The 19,676-nt window shown below is 37.8% G+C and overlaps 1 protein-coding gene across 6 annotated transcripts in view; it reads left to right on the forward strand.

Annotated features, from left to right (window-relative positions):
* Positions 1 to 19,676, forward strand: part of DOCK3 (dedicator of cytokinesis 3) — a 597,238-nt gene that overhangs the window by 358,708 nt on the left and 218,854 nt on the right. For all 6 annotated transcript variants that reach the window (XM_030306883.1, XM_030306888.1, XM_030306884.1 and 3 more), the window contains exon 6: positions 5,741 to 5,889. In XM_030306883.1, coding sequence (XP_030162743.1) covers positions 5,741 to 5,889 — 149 coding nt within the window. The remainder of the gene's footprint in view (positions 1 to 5,740; positions 5,890 to 19,676) is intronic.

Here is a 19,676-nt window from a genome sequence, read left to right on the forward strand (position 1 = left end):
GGCTGCCAGGTGTTACTTCACTCTAGATTTTTATCTCAGATGGGGCTGTGTTTCAAAACCCAACACTTCAGAGACCCCTGCGGCTTTGGACCCGTGCTGATTCTCTGGAGGAGGGTTTTGCCCAGCAATGGCAAGTCCTGGCTTGTCCCTGAAAATGTTGTGCAGCAACAGAGGCTCAGAGTTTATGGTAAATCAGAACACACAACTGGCACCAAGTTTTGCTGTATTCTGGTGTCTTTGTTCCAATATCGGTAAATGTGGCAGCTCTCCATGGTCTGCCAGGACTTTTGCCTGTGGAGAAACCACATGGCCTCTACCAAATGCCCTCCAAGCTGGGGAACTGCCTCTCCCTGTGTGGTACACAGACCCCTCAGACCACACTGCCTAATCATGGGAGTTTGCTCTACTTCTTCACCAGAGTACCACCAGGCACTGAACTCTGGACCTTTAGATTCTTTGCTCCACTGTTTATAGAATCCTGGTGATGTTAAAACCCTCTCCTTTCTCTTTGTCAATGGTTTTGGGGAACAGATTTCTTGTCTAGTCCCCTGTGTTTTCACTCTTTCTCTGCAGCTTCTTTTGGGGGTAGTGCTTTTCTTGTGTGATCCAACGTGCTGCACTCCCTCCCTTTCTCTTTCTCTGTCCTCTCCACAAAAAAGGTTCCTTACCCTCCATGGCTCCGTGGCTTTTCTCTCCTTCAGTTTACCTCTCTGCACTATGTATCTGCCAAGTTCTCCGGCTCAAATTATGCAGATTGTTGCATTAATCCTCAGATCGATTTCCTAGGTGTTCAAAATGGTTTTATGCTAATATAGCCGCATTTCAGGGGCAAGACAAGCTCAGGGTCTCCATACTACTCTGCCATCTTAACTCTCCCCGCCCTTTAAAAAAATTCTCCTGCATTTATTTTAGCCTTGACAGGAACAAGGGATGATTATGCAGGAAAGCTAAAACTTACCACCAACCTAATTGTACTGTTATTTTAATCTACTGAGGAGCAGGAGAGTCTCAGTAGAAAAGCATCGTTCAGCCAAAGTGAGACATTCAACTGTCCTGTGGTGTCAAGTGATCCTAGGTAAATTTTGTACTCTGTGGCCAGTCACTCAAGATTACTCACCTTGAATGGTGTATGTTTTCTGCCACCAAACCCAAGAGTGCAGTGTGGTGTCAGAGCAGTGCTAGTGGAGCAGCTTCTAGTGCTAGGAGCTCTGGTCACAGAGCTCGTTGGGTTGGCCTGGAGAAAGAAATTAGCATCACATTGATTGTAATAATAGTTCTGCTTTCTGATGATGTGACCCGTTTCATTCTTAGTGCAGAGTTAGCATTCCTGGCTTCATATAATTAGAAACAACTGATTTTGTAGTTGGAGAAAATACTGTACAGTTTTTCCAATTATCTGCATAACAAACTACTCCAAGTCTTAGTGGCTTAAAGCAACTGTTTATTATATTTCATTCTTCTCTGGATAGAGTGAGTTCAGTTGGGTGGTTTTCACAGAGGGTTTCTCATGTTGCAGTCAGATTTTGGTAGGGGCTGTAATCTCCTGAAAGTTCTCCTGGGCTAGGGATAGCAACTAAGTTGGCTCACTCACACAGTGGGACTGCTTAATGGAGTGTCTCCTTGTGGCCTTTCCATGCAGCTTGGGCTTTTAACAGCATGACAGCTGGATTCTAAGAGGGAACCTTCCAGAAGGAGCATATATTCCAAGAGACAGGAAGCTGAAGCTGCTGGACAAGTTAAGGGCAGCTTCTAGAACTAGCTTTAGCTTCCTGCTGTTGTGTTCAGTTGATCAGAGCAGTCTCAGGGCCTTCCTAGATTCAAAGGTGTGAAGAAACAGACTCTATCTCATACTGGACACATGTGAAGGTCACATTTTTGCAGAATAGTACTTGGGATGGGAGTATTGTAGTATCTTTGGACAGTATGGTCTGTTAGAAACTCTTAATAAATGACTGTTTAATGCCTTAAAAGAGTATATTAGTATATTTTTGCATTGATATTGTATGTATATGTGTGCATGTATGTGTTGCATAAACTCTGTGTGTATGTGTGTATATGTGTGTGCGTAAATATACATGCATACACATACATATATGTGATACATACTTACATACATGATATTTCAGCATCAATATACATTATTACCCTTGGCTTAAAAAACACACACAACCACACTTTTAATTAGTGTTCACAAAACTCAAAATCATCTGACAGTCGAACTCTCTACCTCTTGTCGAGGTTGTGTTACCACTCTCTGTGGAACTTTTACAACTTCTTCCCTATTCTGAAATCTCTAACACTCCCTCCCACCCTAGTCACTCTCGGCTGATGACCTTGCTTCTTTTTTTCCTTGAGAATAAAGCACCTGGAGGAAAAATTTAGTTTTCCTGTCACCAAATCTCCCAAATGCCTTTGTCATTATCCGTATTCTGTGCTTTTCCTCTGTGACAATATATGGAATATCCAGCCTAAGCAGAGCTTCCCTTCTTGGGGACCCATCTCTTCTTGGCTACTCAAAGACTTAATATCTGCATCATCAAATTTTTTTCTTTTTACTGTATCGTTCCCTTCAGCATACGAGTATCCTGAAATTTTGTTTCATTGAAAAAAACCCCTCCCCTGATTGCACAGCATTATTCTACTATCTTATTTCTCTGCTTCCAATTACTGAAAATTCCACAAGAGTTGTCTGTGTTCTGTTCCCATTTTTCTTCTCTCCCATTACTCTTGAATTCACTCCAACAATTTCATCAAAACTGCCCTTATAGGAATCAGTGATGGCCACCACAAACCCAAATGCAGTGGCTAACTCTCAGTCTGTATTTTATTTAACCTCTCAGTCAGTGCATTTGACAAAGTCCTCATTAAAACCCTGTATTCAGTACACTCCTGCTTTTCCTCTCATTTCACTCCTTCCTCCTTCTTTGTTTCCTGTGCTAGATACTCCTCTAGATGACCTCTAAATACTAGAATTCAATGTCAAACCTAGCATGTTAAAATTGAACATTGTTTCCCTCCTCCAGTCATGCTTCCCAGGCCAAGAAAAAGAGAAATCCTTGACTCCACTCATATCCCACATCTGATATATCCACAGATCCTGACAGCTTTAACCTACAAAACATGTCAAAACCCCAAGCCCTAAAAGTTTTACATTATGCTTCTTACCTTTGTCTAGTCAGCTGTAATCCTGTGGATTGTTGTAATAAATAGCCTGCTGACTGGAACCCCTGCCTTCCTTTTTGGCTTTTCTTGGTTTATTCTCAGCAGCACTCAGAGTGATGCTTTCAAGCCTTAACCCTATCACATCATTCTTCTCCCTATCTTCAGTGGCATTCCATCTTGCTTGGAATAAAAGCCAAACCCTTTAACATGGCTTACCAAAGCCCTGCCTGATCTGGTCTCTGGTACTTCTCTGACTGTATCATCACCACTCTCCCCCCTTGTTCACTTTGCTGAAGGTACACTGACCTCTCTTTTCTCTCTGAACATGCCAAGTCCACTTCCACATCAAGGCATTTGTTCTTGCTGCTTTTTATGCCTCTAAAACTTCCCCAGTTTTGTTTTCAATTTGTTTTAAATTTGAACTTCCTCAGTTTTCCCAAATGCTGTCACCTTGTTTCATTCAGGTTTCTAGTTAAAGTTCAGCTCCCAAAGAAGCCCACCCTACCTGAAGTATTACCTTCCCCCCCTTCCCCAGCCAACCCACCCTTTGCCACCCACTATTTCTACTCTGCTATAATTTTATTTTTAGAACTTATCACTACCATTATTTATTTGTCTGCAGTCTGTCTCTGCTCTCTAGAATGAAGCCACGAGAGTAAGGACTTTTTTTTTTTAATATGAAATTTATTGTCAAATTGGTTACCATACAACACCCAGTGCTCATCACAACAGGTGCCCTCCTCAATGCCCATCACCCACTTTCCCCTCCCTCCCACCCCCCATCAACCCTCAGTTTATTCTCAGTTTTTAAGAGTAGGGTGGGGACTTTTGATCACAACATAGTGATAGCATTCATCAGGTGCTTCATAAGCGTTTGTAATCAAGTGATTGAATAAATGCTTGTGTGTATGTATGCAGTGGATTATTGGGTATGGTTTGATGGGAAAATAATCTAATTTTCTATTTTAAACTTTGGTGGCCCTATTTTATCAAAAATAAATGAATATGCTGGAAGGAGACACCACATTGCCTTTTTTGCTTACCTTAAGATCTCAATATTCTAAATGATATAATATTCTTAGGCCTTTTTATATGAACTGACAAGGATTTTTAAGTTCATTCTGCCAGCATTGTGTACCATCAAGGTACTTAACTTTTCTTTGTATAAACATTGAGTGAAAAAGGATCTCATGCTATTAGCAATGATGTAGTTAGAGTGCATGATTCCTAAGGTCTTCTATTTAAAAATACTTTGCCTGTGAGGGGCGCCTGAGTGGCTCAGTCCGTTAAGCGTCTGACTTCAGCTCAGGTCATGATCTCATGGTTCATGAGTTCAACCCCCACATTGAGCTCTGTGCTGACAGCTCAGAGCCTGGAGCCTGCTTCAGATTCTGTGTCTCCCTCTCTCACTGCCCCTCCCTTGCTTGCACTCAGTCCCTGTCTCAAAAATAAATAAACATTAAAAAAAATAGTTTCTCTGTGAGATGGATTTTAAAAGTCTAATGCTCCATTAGATGAATTCTAAGTAGCATGAGGTCTTGAACATTTTAATCATAAGATCATTGCCATGAATATTAGCTGATTCTGCTGGTTTGTCATTTACTTTATTATTAATTTTATTTATAGTTAACTTTAATCAAGCTTATTTTGGCAAGTGTCTTTTTAGAGGAAATTCTAGATAGAGGCTTTCCTAACCCTATGGTACAGGTTGATCTGACTTTAAAAAGCATTCTTTATAGAAAAGTTACATTCCAAGAGTTTTAATTATCATATAGAATCATGCTTCTCTGTAACCGAAAGAGAAACCTAAAATTTCCAAACCAGGATTGCACTTGTGAGCAAATAAGACTTTAGTTTTTAAATCTATATTCTTAAGTAAATCTTTTTCATCAAGTATCTACTGTCATGGCATTTACACTTTTTATCTGTTAAAAGCCCTATCATGTCCATAATTAAATTCATTAAGATGTTTCCATTTAACTCTTAAAAAGGTGACATTTTTTATTAAACTGAAAAGAGTTCATATCTTTGACACTAGGGATGCATATTGTTTACAAAAGCTAATTAAAACTAGATGAGGCCTGGAAACCTGGAGTGAATATTGCTCCAGAGATTGTGGCTTTTTATTGGAACCTTAGTTCCTTCAAAGTAGGGCAAGTGATTCTCTCTTCCCTTCCCCAACTTGAGTATCCCTCGTAGAGAAACCAGAGATGTTACATAGTAATTTCTGACAGGGAAATCAGCTGTAGACTCCTATGAGTCTAACTTTGTGTTCTGATTAAGTTTAGTAACTCTGATTTACTGGAAAATGAATTGTCCAGAATGGAGTAGAGATAAATGGTATTTTGCATGATCCAGATGAATTGTATTACTTGTTAGATGTTATCTATATAGAGATATTTAGACAGTTTGAACTAAGTACTTTGTTTTAAGATTCTTAAATATGCTCCTCTTTACATTGCCTTTTTTAGAGATTCAGAGAAATGAACACTTCATAGTTTAACTATTTCTCTTTCTTTTTTCATTCTTTTTCCCTATCCCTTTTTCATGTCACCCAAAACCAAAAATGCCCTTTCAGAAACACAAAGTAGATCTTTTCTACAAGCTACGCCATGTGATGAACGAACTTATTGACCTTCGAAGGCAGCTACTGTCTGGTCACCTCACTCAGGATCAGGTGCGGGAGGTTAAGCGGCATATCACCGTGCGCCTGGACTGGGGTAATGAGTAAGTATGAATATCATTTGGGCATTTCAGTTACTTTATGTTAGCTCAGTTCTTACAGAGTTTGAACCTGATCAAAACTCTCTTTAGTGATGAAAAGACATTATTATATTCCACACTAAGCTTTGATCATTTTTAAGATGAGTAGTTGTTTCTTTTGGTTTAGCAAAGGGCACTTACTGGCTCTACACACTGAAACTCACACAGTTTTTTTTTATTTTATTTTTTATTTTTTTTAATTTACATCCAAATTAGCATATAGTGCAACAATGATTTCAAGAGTAGATTCCTTAGTGCCCCTTACCCATTTAGCCCATCCCCCCTCCCACAACCCCTTCAGTAACCCTCAGTTTGTTCTCCATATATCTCAATTTTTATTTTCACTTCTGGAATATTAAATAATTGGACTGCATTATCCTGTGAGGTCTCTTCCAGCTCAAATTCCTTGATTCTAGATCTCAGTAATCAGAGTACACTTTTGTTTCATCTTTTAGTATCTTTATTTTTTCAGGTGATTTCTGTGTCTTTTACATTTTATAGCCATGCAATTTATCTGAGTATGCATATACTCCAAATGGGAACTGTCTACATCTCTACTTCAAAATATTCTTAACTAATTTGTCATTCAAAAATAGTCCTGCATTTATGCAGGAGGTATGGTTATTTGTCATATATAGCATTCTAAGACTTTGGCATGGGAAGCTAGAGTAGATAGTATTCAAATTTTATTTCTTCCTAGATATAATAATTGATACAATTCTCAAGTGATTTTGTCTCATTATCTTAAAATCAAGTCCTAGGGGCGCCTGGGTGGCGCAGTCGGTTAAGCGTCCGACTTCAGCCAGCTCACGATCTCGTGGTCCGTGAGTTCGAGCCCCGCGTCAGGCTCTGGGCTGATGGCTCAGAGCCTGGAGCCTGTTTCCGATTCTGTGTCTCCCTCTCTCTCTGCCCCTCCCCCGTTCGTGCTCTGTCTCTCTGTGTCCCAAAAATAAATAAAAGTTGAAAAAAAAATTAAAAAAAAAAGAAAAAGAAAAACTTAAACTTTAAAAAAACAAAAATCAAGTCCATTGAACTTTAAAGTGTCCAGGTTGTTTCCTGGTCATACATATACTTTATGTATGTTTTAGTACAAGTCTTTAGCTCCTCACCCTCTCAAGATGTCATTGAAATGAAAAATAAAAAGAATGGGAGGGGGCCTAGCAATAAATGGAATATATGAACTCATTTCTAGAAGCTGGAATGTAGATAGAGTATTAATGATGAAGGAAGCCCAGTATACGTGGAAGAAACTTTAGCTAATGAAAGAGATGTTCTGTCCAGCAGTTTGCAGAATCATGGAGGAGCATACCTTGGTGCTTAAAAAGGCAGGGGGATTGCTTAAAAGTATATAAAAGGAATAACCCACTGCCATGAGTAGAAAGACTGGCAGCCAGTCATTTCAGATAAACAAATACAAAGACAGACTGCCTGGGGGGAACTGGGCAACAAGAGTGTACTCTGGGACCTTTATTACAAAGCCCTCCATATTGTGTTATGTAAGGGTTTCAAATTGTAATGACCAGATCCCTTCCACTTACCAGAAAGAAACTTTGCTAGTCACCCACCATGTGCAAAAACTCCCCACACTTCTAGTGCTTTTTAAATTGGGATGGACAGGGGCACCTTGAGGTGGCTTGGTCGGTTAAGCATCCGACTTCGGCTCAGGTCATAATCTCACAGTCTGTGGGTTCGAGCCCCATGTCAGGCTGTGCTGACAGCTTGGAGCCTGGAGCCTGCTTCAGATTCTGTGTCTCTTTCTCTCTCTGCCCCTCCCCCACTCATGCTCTGTCTCTCTCAAAAAAATGAATAAAGGTTAAAAAAATTTTTTTAATTAAAAAAATAAATAAATTGGGATAGACAGTTGAGTATCACCAGGTATTAAAAAAAAAAGTTAGGGAGGGAGCCAAACCATAAGAGACTCTTAAAAACTGAGAATAAACTGAGGGTTGATGGGGGTGGGAGGGAGGGGAAAGTGCATGATGGGCATTGAGGAGGGCACCTGTTGGGATGAGCACTGGGTGTTGTATGGAAACCAATTTGACAATAAATTTCATATCAAAAAAAGAAAGAAAAGATTAGATTGATAGTGATATGGTTAAAATAAAAAATAAAGGAAACCAAAAAAAAATCCTTCCATAGAAAAGAGAGAAAGACCAGGATAAACAAAATACTTTGCACCATTGGAAGGAAATAACCCAGCCCTCAAGACAGCTAGAGATTAGTAAAGAACTTAAAACAAAAAATCTCTCAGCACCCTCAGAGAGAGTCAAGATCCATTATGTAAAATAAAGTACTCTGAAAAAGAAATAGAGAATGTGATTTCCCAAATAAAACATTCAAAAAGAGAACAGTAAGATAATTTTATGTTATTTCTGGGAAAATAAAACAAAAAGATGGGAAATGTTTGAAAAAAGAAGAGCAATACAAAGGTTCAGTCCAGGGGGCCTAATATCAGATACTATAATTTCCAGAAAAAGAACACAAGCAATAAAGAGGAGATCCTAAAGAAATGATAGAAGAGAATTTCCCAGAGCCAAAGAGCCAGGAGTCTTGGATTGGACGATCCCACCAAATACCTAATATAATGAATGGGGGAAAAGCCCAAAATCCACAGCAAGGCATTGTAAGATATTTCAGTATTCCAGGGATGAAGAGAAGATCCTAAAAGGTTTTCAGGCAGGAAAACAAGTCTTCTTACAAAATAATAAGAATCACACCAACCTCAAAAGTTTTATCAGTAATACCAGATTCTAGGATATAATGAAGTAGTATCTTCACAATTCTGTAGGAAATGGTTTGCCAGCCAGAATTGTATTAACAGCAAAACTATCTAATTAAGTGTAAGGGCCAACTAAAGCCATTTTAAAGTATTCATGGAAGTGGAAGTTACCTTTCATGGCTCCTTTCTTAAGAAGGGACTTGACAAGTGAATGTGTTCTTACAAAAGTGGAACAGCACATTAGGAAGGAGGAAACACAAAATCTAATAAAGTCGATCCAACCCAGAGTGGTGCTGTTCTTCCTTAGAAAAGAAAAAAAAAAGTAAAACCCTAAATTGGCTACTTGTGAACTTTTGAAGTGACAGAGTTATGTCCTTGTTTGTTTCATTAAATTTCACCCTCTCTTGACTGTCAGTAGGGTTACCTGGCACACACCACAGACTCCTTGTATGATATAATATGGATTCAGGTGTACCATAGATCAGACAGTATTCTCTAAATCTAACTTCAGCAATAAAAATCTTAGCAAAATACTGTATGTTACATATGGCATAGCTACTGATCCTACTTCCTCAGCCACAAACAGTACTGTTATAAAATGGTATTATATTTATTTAATAAATCAAAGGCAGTAATAATTTCAAAAATAATATTACTATGTGCCAAGCAAATTGTAAACTTGAACCAATGACACCAAGTTGTATATAAATCATTATGTTGCAGTTTAGCTGTAATTATACATACCAGTAAATAAGGAAGAGAAATATTCAAGAAGTATCAATATCTCTTTATAATAAAACATGGAGAACAGACCAATCAGATTTGGCAATCAAATCTGAAAACTTAAAGATACATGATAGCTTGGAAATGAGTTTATATCATATTTGAAAAAGGCAAAGACCATTAAGAATACCTGTCAGTAAATTGCAGAGCTGTTACACCTTCATTAATAACTTTTACTCAGCAAAGTGTGTATGTGTATTGGGGGGTGTATTTATATGTCCATTTTAATAAACATACAAATCAGGAACATAGTTCTATCCTCCTCCCTACTTCTTTCCTTACACCCTCCCTCCTCCCCTATTCCTCCTCTCCCAGCTTCTCTCTATCCTCTTCCGTCTTTTCTCTATCCCACTGCACTTCTTTCTTTTCCTTCTTCCTCTTCTTTCCATTTATCCCTTTACTCCCAGTAGAAAATGTAAAACCTTGAGTGAGACCTTTTACATATATCATTACTAAAGGAAAAAGACATATTGCCCCCAAATCAATAGGACTATTTTCTCTGGTTCTCACTTGAACTAACCCTTTAAATTTTTTTCCTTCTTACTTTGAAAAAAGTAATATAAGTAAATATTAATCATATGTAATTTTAAACTTTTATGCCTTTTCCATAAGTCTTTACAGAGACATCATAGCTCTGCCTTTTCAAAATCTATTTCAGAAGCTATTAAGAACAGCTAATGGGATGCCTGGGTGGATCAGCTGATTAGGCATCTAACTCTTACTCTCAGCCCAGGTCATGATCTCACGTATTGTGAGTTCAAGCCCTGTGTTGGGCTCTTCTCTGACAGAGCGAAGCCTGCTTGAGATTCTCTGTCTCCCTCTCTCTGTCCCTCTCCCACACATGCTTTCTCTCTCTCTTTCTCAAAAATAAATAAATAAACATTAAAAAAAACAGCTATTAATTATGGAGTACATCTGCTTATATAAGGTGGCAGGTACATGGTCTAACTTATGCATTTTTAACTTTATTTATATTTTGAGAGAGACACAGGGTGTGAGGAGGGGAGAGGCAGAGAGAGAGGGAGAAGGAGAATCCCAAGCAGGCTCCATGCTGTCAGCGCACAGCCCAATGCAGGGCTCAATCTCACGAACCATGAGATCATGACCTGAGCTGATATCAAGAGTTGGATGCTTAACCACCTGAGCTACCCAGGTGCCCCTTACATATGTATTGTTATAATGAAATGCTATTATGCATTTCCAAGACAAGAGCTCTGTTTTGCCTGATGAGGGAACTGAGGCTCCAAAGTACTTTTTCCAGTGTTGCATAGTGAGTGGTAGAGCTGGGTTATGTACCCAGAACTGATCGCAAAGCTCATATACTTTAGGCAGGACCTTACCATCTCTCCAGTTTTTCTAAGATATTATTTTATTTTATTTTAGATGTTTATATTTGTTTTTGAGAGAGAGAGAGCACACACACATGAGTACAAGTGGGGGAGGGGCAGAGGAAGAGGGGGGACAGAAGATCCAGAGCAGGCTCCGTGCTGACAGTAGAGAGCCTCATGTGGGGCTCAACCCCATAAACTGTGAGACCATGACCTGAGCCGAAGTTGGACACTCAACTGACTGAGCCACCCAGGCGCCCCCACCATCTCTCTGATTTTTAAGTGTGAGTCTTAAAACCAAGCAAATTATTGCCAGTATTTCTAGTTTGTGGGTTATTTGATCTTTGTCTTATTCTCCTAGTGTGAATACTGTATGTCCCATAATATATATCTGATTTAACACTGAATTAGAACTTCCAAGGATAGAAACAAAACTGGTAATATACTTTTTTAAAGAGTTTAAATTAAATACAGAGCTCTCCACATCTACATAACCAATTTTTATTTTGTTTCCTGAGATTAAGAATATATTAATAAGAATATATTATTTATTTATTATTTATTTCTAAAAATTATTATATTAAAATTCAGCATCCTTTATTGATAAAACCCCCCAAGAAAGCAGGGATAGAAGGAACATACCTCAACATCATAAAGGCCATGTATGAAAGGCCCACAGCTAATATCATCCTCACTGGGGAAAAACTAAAGGCTTTCTCCCTAAGGTCAGGAACATGACAGGGATCTCCACTCTCACGACTATTGTTCAACATAGTACTGGAAGTCCTAGCGTCAACAGTCAGACAACAAAAATAAAGAAAAAGAGTATAAATTTACAAAGAAGTCAAACTTTCACCCTTTGCAGATGACATAATACTCTACATGGAAAACCCAAAAGATTCCACTGAAAAAGTGCTAGAACTGTTGCATTAAGTCAGCATAGTCACAGCATATAAAATCAACAATCAAATTGGTTGCATTTCTATATACCAATAATGAAGCAGCAGAGAGAGAAATCAAGGAATAGTTCCCATTTACAATTGCATCAAAAACCATAAGATACCTAGGAATAAACCTAACCAAAGAGGTAAAAGATCTGTACACTGAAAACTATAGAAAGTTTATGAAAGAAATTAAAGATGACACAAAGAAATAGAAAAACATTCCACGCTCATGGATTGGAAGAACACATATTGTTAAAATGTTGATACTACCCAAAGCAATCTACACAGTCAGTGCAATCCCTATCAAAATAACACCAGCATTCTTCATAGAGCTAGAACAATCCTAAAATTTGTTTGGAAGCACAAAAGACCCCAAATAGCCAAAATAATGTTGAAAAAGAAAAGGAAAGCTGGAGGCATTGAAACTCTGAACTTTAAGCTATATTACAAAGCTGTAGTCAAGGCAGTATGATAGTGGCATAAACACAGACACATAGGTCAATGTACTAGAATAGAGAACCCAGAAATGGAGCCACAAATATATGGCCAACTAATCTTCGACAAAGCAAGAAAGAACATCCAATGGGAAAAAGACAGTCTCTTTAGCAAATGGTACTGGGAGAACTGGACAGCAACAAGAAGAAGAATGAAACTGGGCCACTTTCTTATGCTGTACACAAAAATAAATTCAGAATGGATTAAAGACCAGAATGGATTAATGTGAGATAGGAGCCATCCAAATCCTACAGGAGAACACAGGCAGCAACTTCTTTGACCTAGGCCACAGCAACTTCTTACTTAACATGTCTCCAGAGGCAACAGAAAGAGAAGCAAGAATGAATTATTGGGACCTCACCAAGATAAGAAGCTTCTGCACAGAAAGGAAACAATCAACAAAACTAAAAGGCAACCGATGGAATGGGAGAAGGTTTGCAAATGACATGTCGGATAAGGGTTAGTATCCAAAATCGATAAAGAACTTAGCAAACTCAACACCCAAAACCAAATAATCCAGTGAAGAAATGGGCAGAAGACACGAATAGACACTTTTCCAAAGAAGACATCCCGATGGCTAACAGACACATGAAAAGATGTTTCAACATCACTCATCTCAGGGAAATTCTAATGAAGACCACAGTGAGATACCATGTCACACCTGTCAGAATGGCTACAATTAACAACTTAGGAAACACCAGGTGTTGGCGAGGATGTGGAGAAAGGGCAACCCTTTTGCACTGTTGGTGGGTATGCAAATTTTTGTGGTCACTCTGGGAAACAGTATGGAGGTTCCTCAAAAAATTAAAAGTAGAACCACCCTACGATCCAGCTATACCCTACTAGGTATTTATCCAAAGGATAGAAAAATGCTGATTCAATGGGGTTCATGAACCCCAATGTTACAGCAGCGCTATCAACAATAGCCAAATTATGGAAAGAGCCCAAATGTCCATCAGCTGATAAATGGATAAGGAAGGTGTGGTGTGGTGTGTGCATGCAAGCATGAGTGATATGGAATATTACATGGCAATCAAGAAGAATGAAATCTTGCCATTTGTAACAACATGGATGGAACTAGAGTGTCTTATTCCAAGTGAAATAAGTCAGAGAAAGACAAATACCATATAATTTCACTTATATGTGGCATTTAAGAAACACAGCACATGGACTTAAGGGAAGTGAAGGAAAAACAAGATAACTAGAGGGAGACAAACCATAAGGGACTGTTAAAGACAGAGCGAATTGAGGGTTGCTGGAGGGGAGGTGAATGAGGGGATGGACTAAATGGGTGATAGGCATTAAGGATGGCATTTGTTGGGATGAGCACTGGGTGTTATATATATGTGATGAATCACTGGGTTCCACCTCTGAAACCAATACTACACTGTATGGTAACTAACTTCAATTTAAATAAATAAATTTTTAGAAAGAATTATTTATTTGGCAAAAAAAATTGGAACAATATAACTTATATTTATTGGCCTATTTACATATGGGTACACTTCATTCCATAAGTAAAAATTGGTATCATGTAACAATCAGCACTTATAATGTTATGTTCTTCTGGACCACTTTCTTACTCCATACACAAAAATAAACTCAAAATGGATGAAAGACCTAAATATAAGACAGGAAGCCATCAAACTCCCCGAGGAGAAAGCAGGCAAAAACCTCTTTGATCTTGGCTGCAGCACCTTCTTACTCAATGTGTCTCTGGAGGCAAGGGAAACAAAAACAAAAATGAAGTACTGGGACCTCATCAAAATAAAAAACTTCTGCACAGTGAAGGAAACAATCAGCAAAACTAAAAGGCAACTGACAGAATGGGGGAAGATATTTATAAATGGCATATCAGATAAAGGGTTAGTATCTAAAATCTATAAAGAACTTATCAAACTCAACACCCAAAAAACAAATAATCCATTGAAGAAATGGGCAAAAGACACGAACTGACACTTCTCCAAAGAACACATCCAGATGGCCAACCGACACATGAAAAAATGCTCAATATCACTCATCATCAGGGAAATACAAATCAAAACCACAATGAGATACCACATTACACCTGTCAGAAAGGCGAACATTAACAACTCAGGCAACAACAGATGTTGGCGAGGATGTGGAGAAAGAGGATCTCTTTTCTGTTGTTGGTGGGAATGCAAGCTGGTGCAGCCACTCTGGAAAGCAGCTACTCTGGAAAACACTCAAAAAACTAAAAATAGAACCACCCTATGACCCAGCAATTGCACTATTAGGCATTTATCCATGGGATACAGGTGTGCTGTTTCGAAGGGACACATGCACCCCCATGTTTATAGCAGTACTATCAACAATAGCCAAAGTATGGAAAGAGCCTAAATGCCCATCGATGGATGAATGGATAAAGATGTGGTATATATATATACAATGAAGTATTACTCGGCAATCAAAAAGAGTGAAATCTTGCTGTTTGCAACTACGTGGATGGAACTGGAGGGTATTATGCTAAGTGAAATTAGTCAGAGAAAGACAAAAATCATGACTTCACTCATACGAGGACTTTAAGAGACAAAACAAATGAACATAAGGGAAGGGAAACAAAAATAATATAAAAACAGGGAGGGGGACAAAACAGAAGAGATTCATAAATATGGAGAACAAATTGAGGGTTGCTGGAGGCGGTGTGGGAAGGGGGATTGGCTAAATAGGTAAGGGGCACTAAGGAATCTACTCCTGAAATCATCGTTGCACTATATGCTAACTAATTTAGATGTAAATTTTAAAAAATAAAAAATTAAATTAAAAAAAAGTTATGTTCCTATATTTTTAGAAACTGAAATATAGGAAGGGCATAAAACAAAGTTGTGCTCAAATGAGCTGGCCATTATCTCTGCATAAGTCTGTTCAAAGAGTAAGTCAGTTAATTATATCCTCTCCAAAGGAATTTTAAAATTATTTCTAGTAATGTAATTTTAATGTGTTAATATTTTCAGCACCTTCCATAAAGATGTTACTAGAAGTTTCTTCTCTTTAATCTCATATTATATAGCATAGCTAAATTAAATTTGTGTTAATCCAGGATTGACACATTTTAACTGATCTTTACCTTAGAAAAACACCTAAGGAATGCTTTATTCATAGAATAATTTATGAGATTTTTGTATTTCTTCTTCAGGTAGAAAGTACAGATTTGAATATAGTCTAAACACTTTATAAGCTGTTGAATTAGGATAATGTTTCTATTGATCATAAATATCAAATGAAACAATCGGTATCTTTTTATTCCAAAGTCTCAACATTAAGACAAATCACCAATAAATACATAATTTCCAGTTCTTCTCTTGTCTTTATCTTCTTCTGTCATATTCTCTCTACCCCCCCCTTTTGTACCTTCTCTCTCAGATTTTTCATATATCTTAACCCACCCATATCCCGTTCTTCCCGCTTAGTTCTTCCCTCACCAAGAAATTCCTTTTAGAGGAAGCAGCACAAGCAGAAGCTTGGCTTGTAGTATGCAGAAAATCCTGCCACCCCATCCCTCACCCCAACAAGTTTCCTCTGAGTAGATTTTAGCTAGGACTCGGAAGGTCTTATGACTCAGTACTTTTCCTTTAAGGACATGGTGATATTGTCCAGCTTTAAGACATCTGAAATTAGCAGAAGTTTCCAGTGACTTCTTAGAGTTACTCTGATACAGGGTGTTGTGCCTGTCAATTAGTAACTTGCCATATCCAAGAAATCTGAGATAACAATGTTTAAAGTATGCATGTGTCAAAATCCTTTGGTGAAGTTATGTTCAAATGGCTAAATTTCTCTCTCCCTCCCTCTCTCACTCTCCCTCTCTCTCCCTCTCTCCCTCCCTCTCTCCCCTCAGTCCTCTCTGTGTCTGTCTCTCTGCATCTGTTTTGCTCATCATCATCCCCTGAACTTAGCACAATACCTGCCCTTGGCAGGCACCATGTGAATGTATCTAATACAACAGGTTTGTTTTTATACCTGGTGACCACTCATTCACCAATCTGTATTTGTTTCCTCTGGATTGATACACTGACACAAAAATCATCCCTCAAACTATTGTGACTAAATTGATTACAGTCACTTATTAGTACTTAACCGTCATGGTTATTAGTAGAAAGATAGCAGGTAGAAGTGGGAATACCATAGGCTCAGAGTAAGACAGACATAGTTTGAGACAAGCCCAACTCTGCTGCCTTAATAGTCCACCTAGTTAACCTCTCTGTACTTTAGTTTTCTCAATTTTAAAATGGATCTAATACTGTCTACTTCCCATAGTGCTTAAAGATGATATATATAAAATGCCTATCCCAACTAAATGTTCAGTAAAGGGTAGCTGTTATTAGTTATGTCATATTATATTATTGTATAAATATAAATATACTAGGCTTTCATTAGTGTAGTTATTAGCCATATGCTCTCTTTACAATAAGCGTTAGAAAAAGCCAGTACATACAGGAAATCCTAGTATCGCTAGTCTTTCTCAACCAATTTTGGGAGAGAACTAAGTTCTGGCGCCTTAACACATCCATTGTATATGATTAATTAACTTCAAATTATTTTCTATGTTCTGTGGTTTAGATGAGGAACCCCAGAAGAAAAAGAGATACAATAGAAAATAGAATATAAAACATTCTTACATATATATATATATATATATTAGAATGCACATATATATGTGCATACATATATATATATATATATGATTCAAATAATTTGATACAGAGTTTCAGGGCCTTTAAAGAGCTGCACCTGAAAGAATGTAGGACTAGGAATATCTCTTATTCACTGCTGTGTCCATTAAGTTCAGCATGAGCCTAGCACAGAGTAGGTGGTAATAAAGTATTGAACTATTGGAATGAATGAGTGATCAGTGCCAGGTGGCAAGACAAGACTAAATGTTTTTGTGAAGAATGTGCACCTATAGGATTAGACTATTTGTGAAAACTCAGCTCTATACTACATCTGTATACAGATATACATAGATGTATTAATTCTCCTGCTTGTGTCCCTCTGTTCAAGAGTCTCTTTTTCAGATATTGTATCTCTTTGATCACCATCCTTGTAATTTAAGCCATATTTTTGTTAATGATGCCACACGTAATTATGATAATTATAACAGCAGTAATAGTTTGCAGTGCCAGACAGTGTGCTAAATGCTTCCATGGATTGATCTTTACAACAGCCTGTGATAGTAGATAAGATAGTGTGGCCTGGTGGAAGAGCCAAAATGCAAACCAGGCAATCTGACACCAGAGCCCATGCCCCTCAGTACTCTGTTGCACTGCCTCCCCACGCTGCAAAGACAGGGAAGAGACTAAATTGACCACTCCCTGCACTTACTGTTCACTATTCTTAGAGTAAACCACTGAGAGAAATAGAAATAGTCAGAAACCTCTTTTCCAGAATAAAATTTGTAGTGAACGAGTGTGGCTTCTCACCATGCAGCATCTCTGCCTTTTTTTCAGTGAGGCCAGTCCTCCAATTTAGCTTTGGAAAACTACTCTTCCTCCTTTGAAGACTATCTCAGTAGAAGGAACTTAGTCTTTGGTTTTTATAAGATCACCCATTAATAATTTTTCTATTGCCTATGATAATGAAATCAAGAAACTAAAAGGCACTGTGCTCTAGTGAGAGGGGAGAATCAGTGTGATGAATATGAACATTTGCTTGACTCACAACTGCTGTATTCTCCGTACCCAGCACCATTGGTGGGAAATGATAGGTCCTCAGAGAGTACCTATGGGGTGAGTGGATGGGTGTCTGCATGGATAGTTGAATGGACAAGCAAGCTAAGTGTATCAGAGTGCTAAGACAGAGTGTACATAAATGCCAGTCTCCAGACATGCCCATTGCTCTGTGTGGTACACAACCACAGAGCATATACACTCAATCCTAGTCCTATTGACTTAGGTCCATTGGAATTTTTTTCTTATGCTGTTGTTTTGAAAACATCTGTTTTGAATGGAATATGTACACAGTCTTTTTGTTATTTAATTGTAATATTTAGACTATCATATATTTTGTGAGCACTAATGGTTAAAGAATATGTATGGAATTTTGATTCATTTTTGTATTTAAAATGTTTCAAAAGAAGGACTACAGAAATTTGGAAAATGTTTTTAATGATGAGTTGGATGATTCCACTTCCCTAATGCAAATACTAATGCCATTTAAAAATCTTTCCTCTGTTTTTCTAAATGTATATAAAAGTATTTTAAATACTTTGAGATCATATCTGCAAAATTATCTTTATGGTGTAAATTGCTTTTTATGATAAGAAAGGTAGAAAGGATGTGCTTCAGCTTTCTCTTGCTTTCCATGACACTGCTGCTTTTACATCCCTTAAGTGTTAGAAGCCAGAGACCTGAAATATCAGAGAAATTAAGAATAGTTAATATGAGGTGACTGGATGGAATATTTCCTTGATGTAAGAACTCAGGATCCCAGTGGTGAAAAAATTAAATCTCTTATCAACTTAAGTATATTCTATAATCAGATTCAATGGCATGGCTTTACCATTAAACTGTAAGCTATCATAGTTAAAGCCAACAGTGTATTACTACTGATCTCAACATGCAAAAGTGAGGATTTTGTTTTTTGCACTTAGTACCAAAAATTATTTCTTCTTTAAAAATTCATGTTTTTCTATTAAGGATAATGTAAGTTATAATATATATATAATAGAAAAACTTGAGTTTTTATCTTTTAGTAGAAAAATAGATTTCTTCTTTATTCTTGCCTGCTGAGAAGTACCAATCTAAATTTTGATTCTTAATCATGGTAATCGCTTTAGCCTATACAATTAGTATATTTGCTCCCACCTTTTTCATATAGGTTCTTATTTTTATTTTAGCAATCTTCTTTATTACTGCAACTTCTTTAACCTCTTCATATCTTTTCCTATGAATAGGTTATAAATTATAAAGAAAACAAATCTGCATTTTGGATGTACACATAGTTTTATCTTAGATGAGTGGTGCTTTTATGCACAGAAAGAGTCTACGGAATTAGTTTTTCTAGCATCTTCCTTTAAAAATTTTTTTAATGTTTATTTATTTTTGATGACAGAGCATGAGCAGGAGAGGGGCAGAAAGAGAAGGAGACACAGAATCCAAAGCAGGCTCCAGGCTCTGAGCTGTCAGCACAGAGCCCAATGCAGGGTTTGAACACAGGAACCGTGAGACCATGACCTGAGCCACAGTTGGTTCCTTAACCGACTGAGTCACCTAAGTGCCCCTATTTTGCTAGCATTTTCTAAAAGCAGTTCATCATCTAGTTGAAGAGAAAAAAAATATGCTCCTTTCATTGTCTATAGAATACTTTTGCGAGATGCAGTGATTCATAACCCTTGTGCTGTAGTATAGGGTGGTCACAGAGCAGCTCTGACACCCTGATAAGAGTTATTGACTATCTCCTCAGAAAAAATTCATACATGAATACACACATACTGTTGTAAGCAGTTTTGGGGGCCACAATTCCCTA

This window comes from Lynx canadensis, chromosome A2 (assembly GCF_007474595.2).
Source record: "Lynx canadensis isolate LIC74 chromosome A2, mLynCan4.pri.v2, whole genome shotgun sequence".
In the NCBI taxonomy this organism is placed as follows: Eukaryota; Metazoa; Chordata; class Mammalia; order Carnivora; family Felidae; genus Lynx; species Lynx canadensis.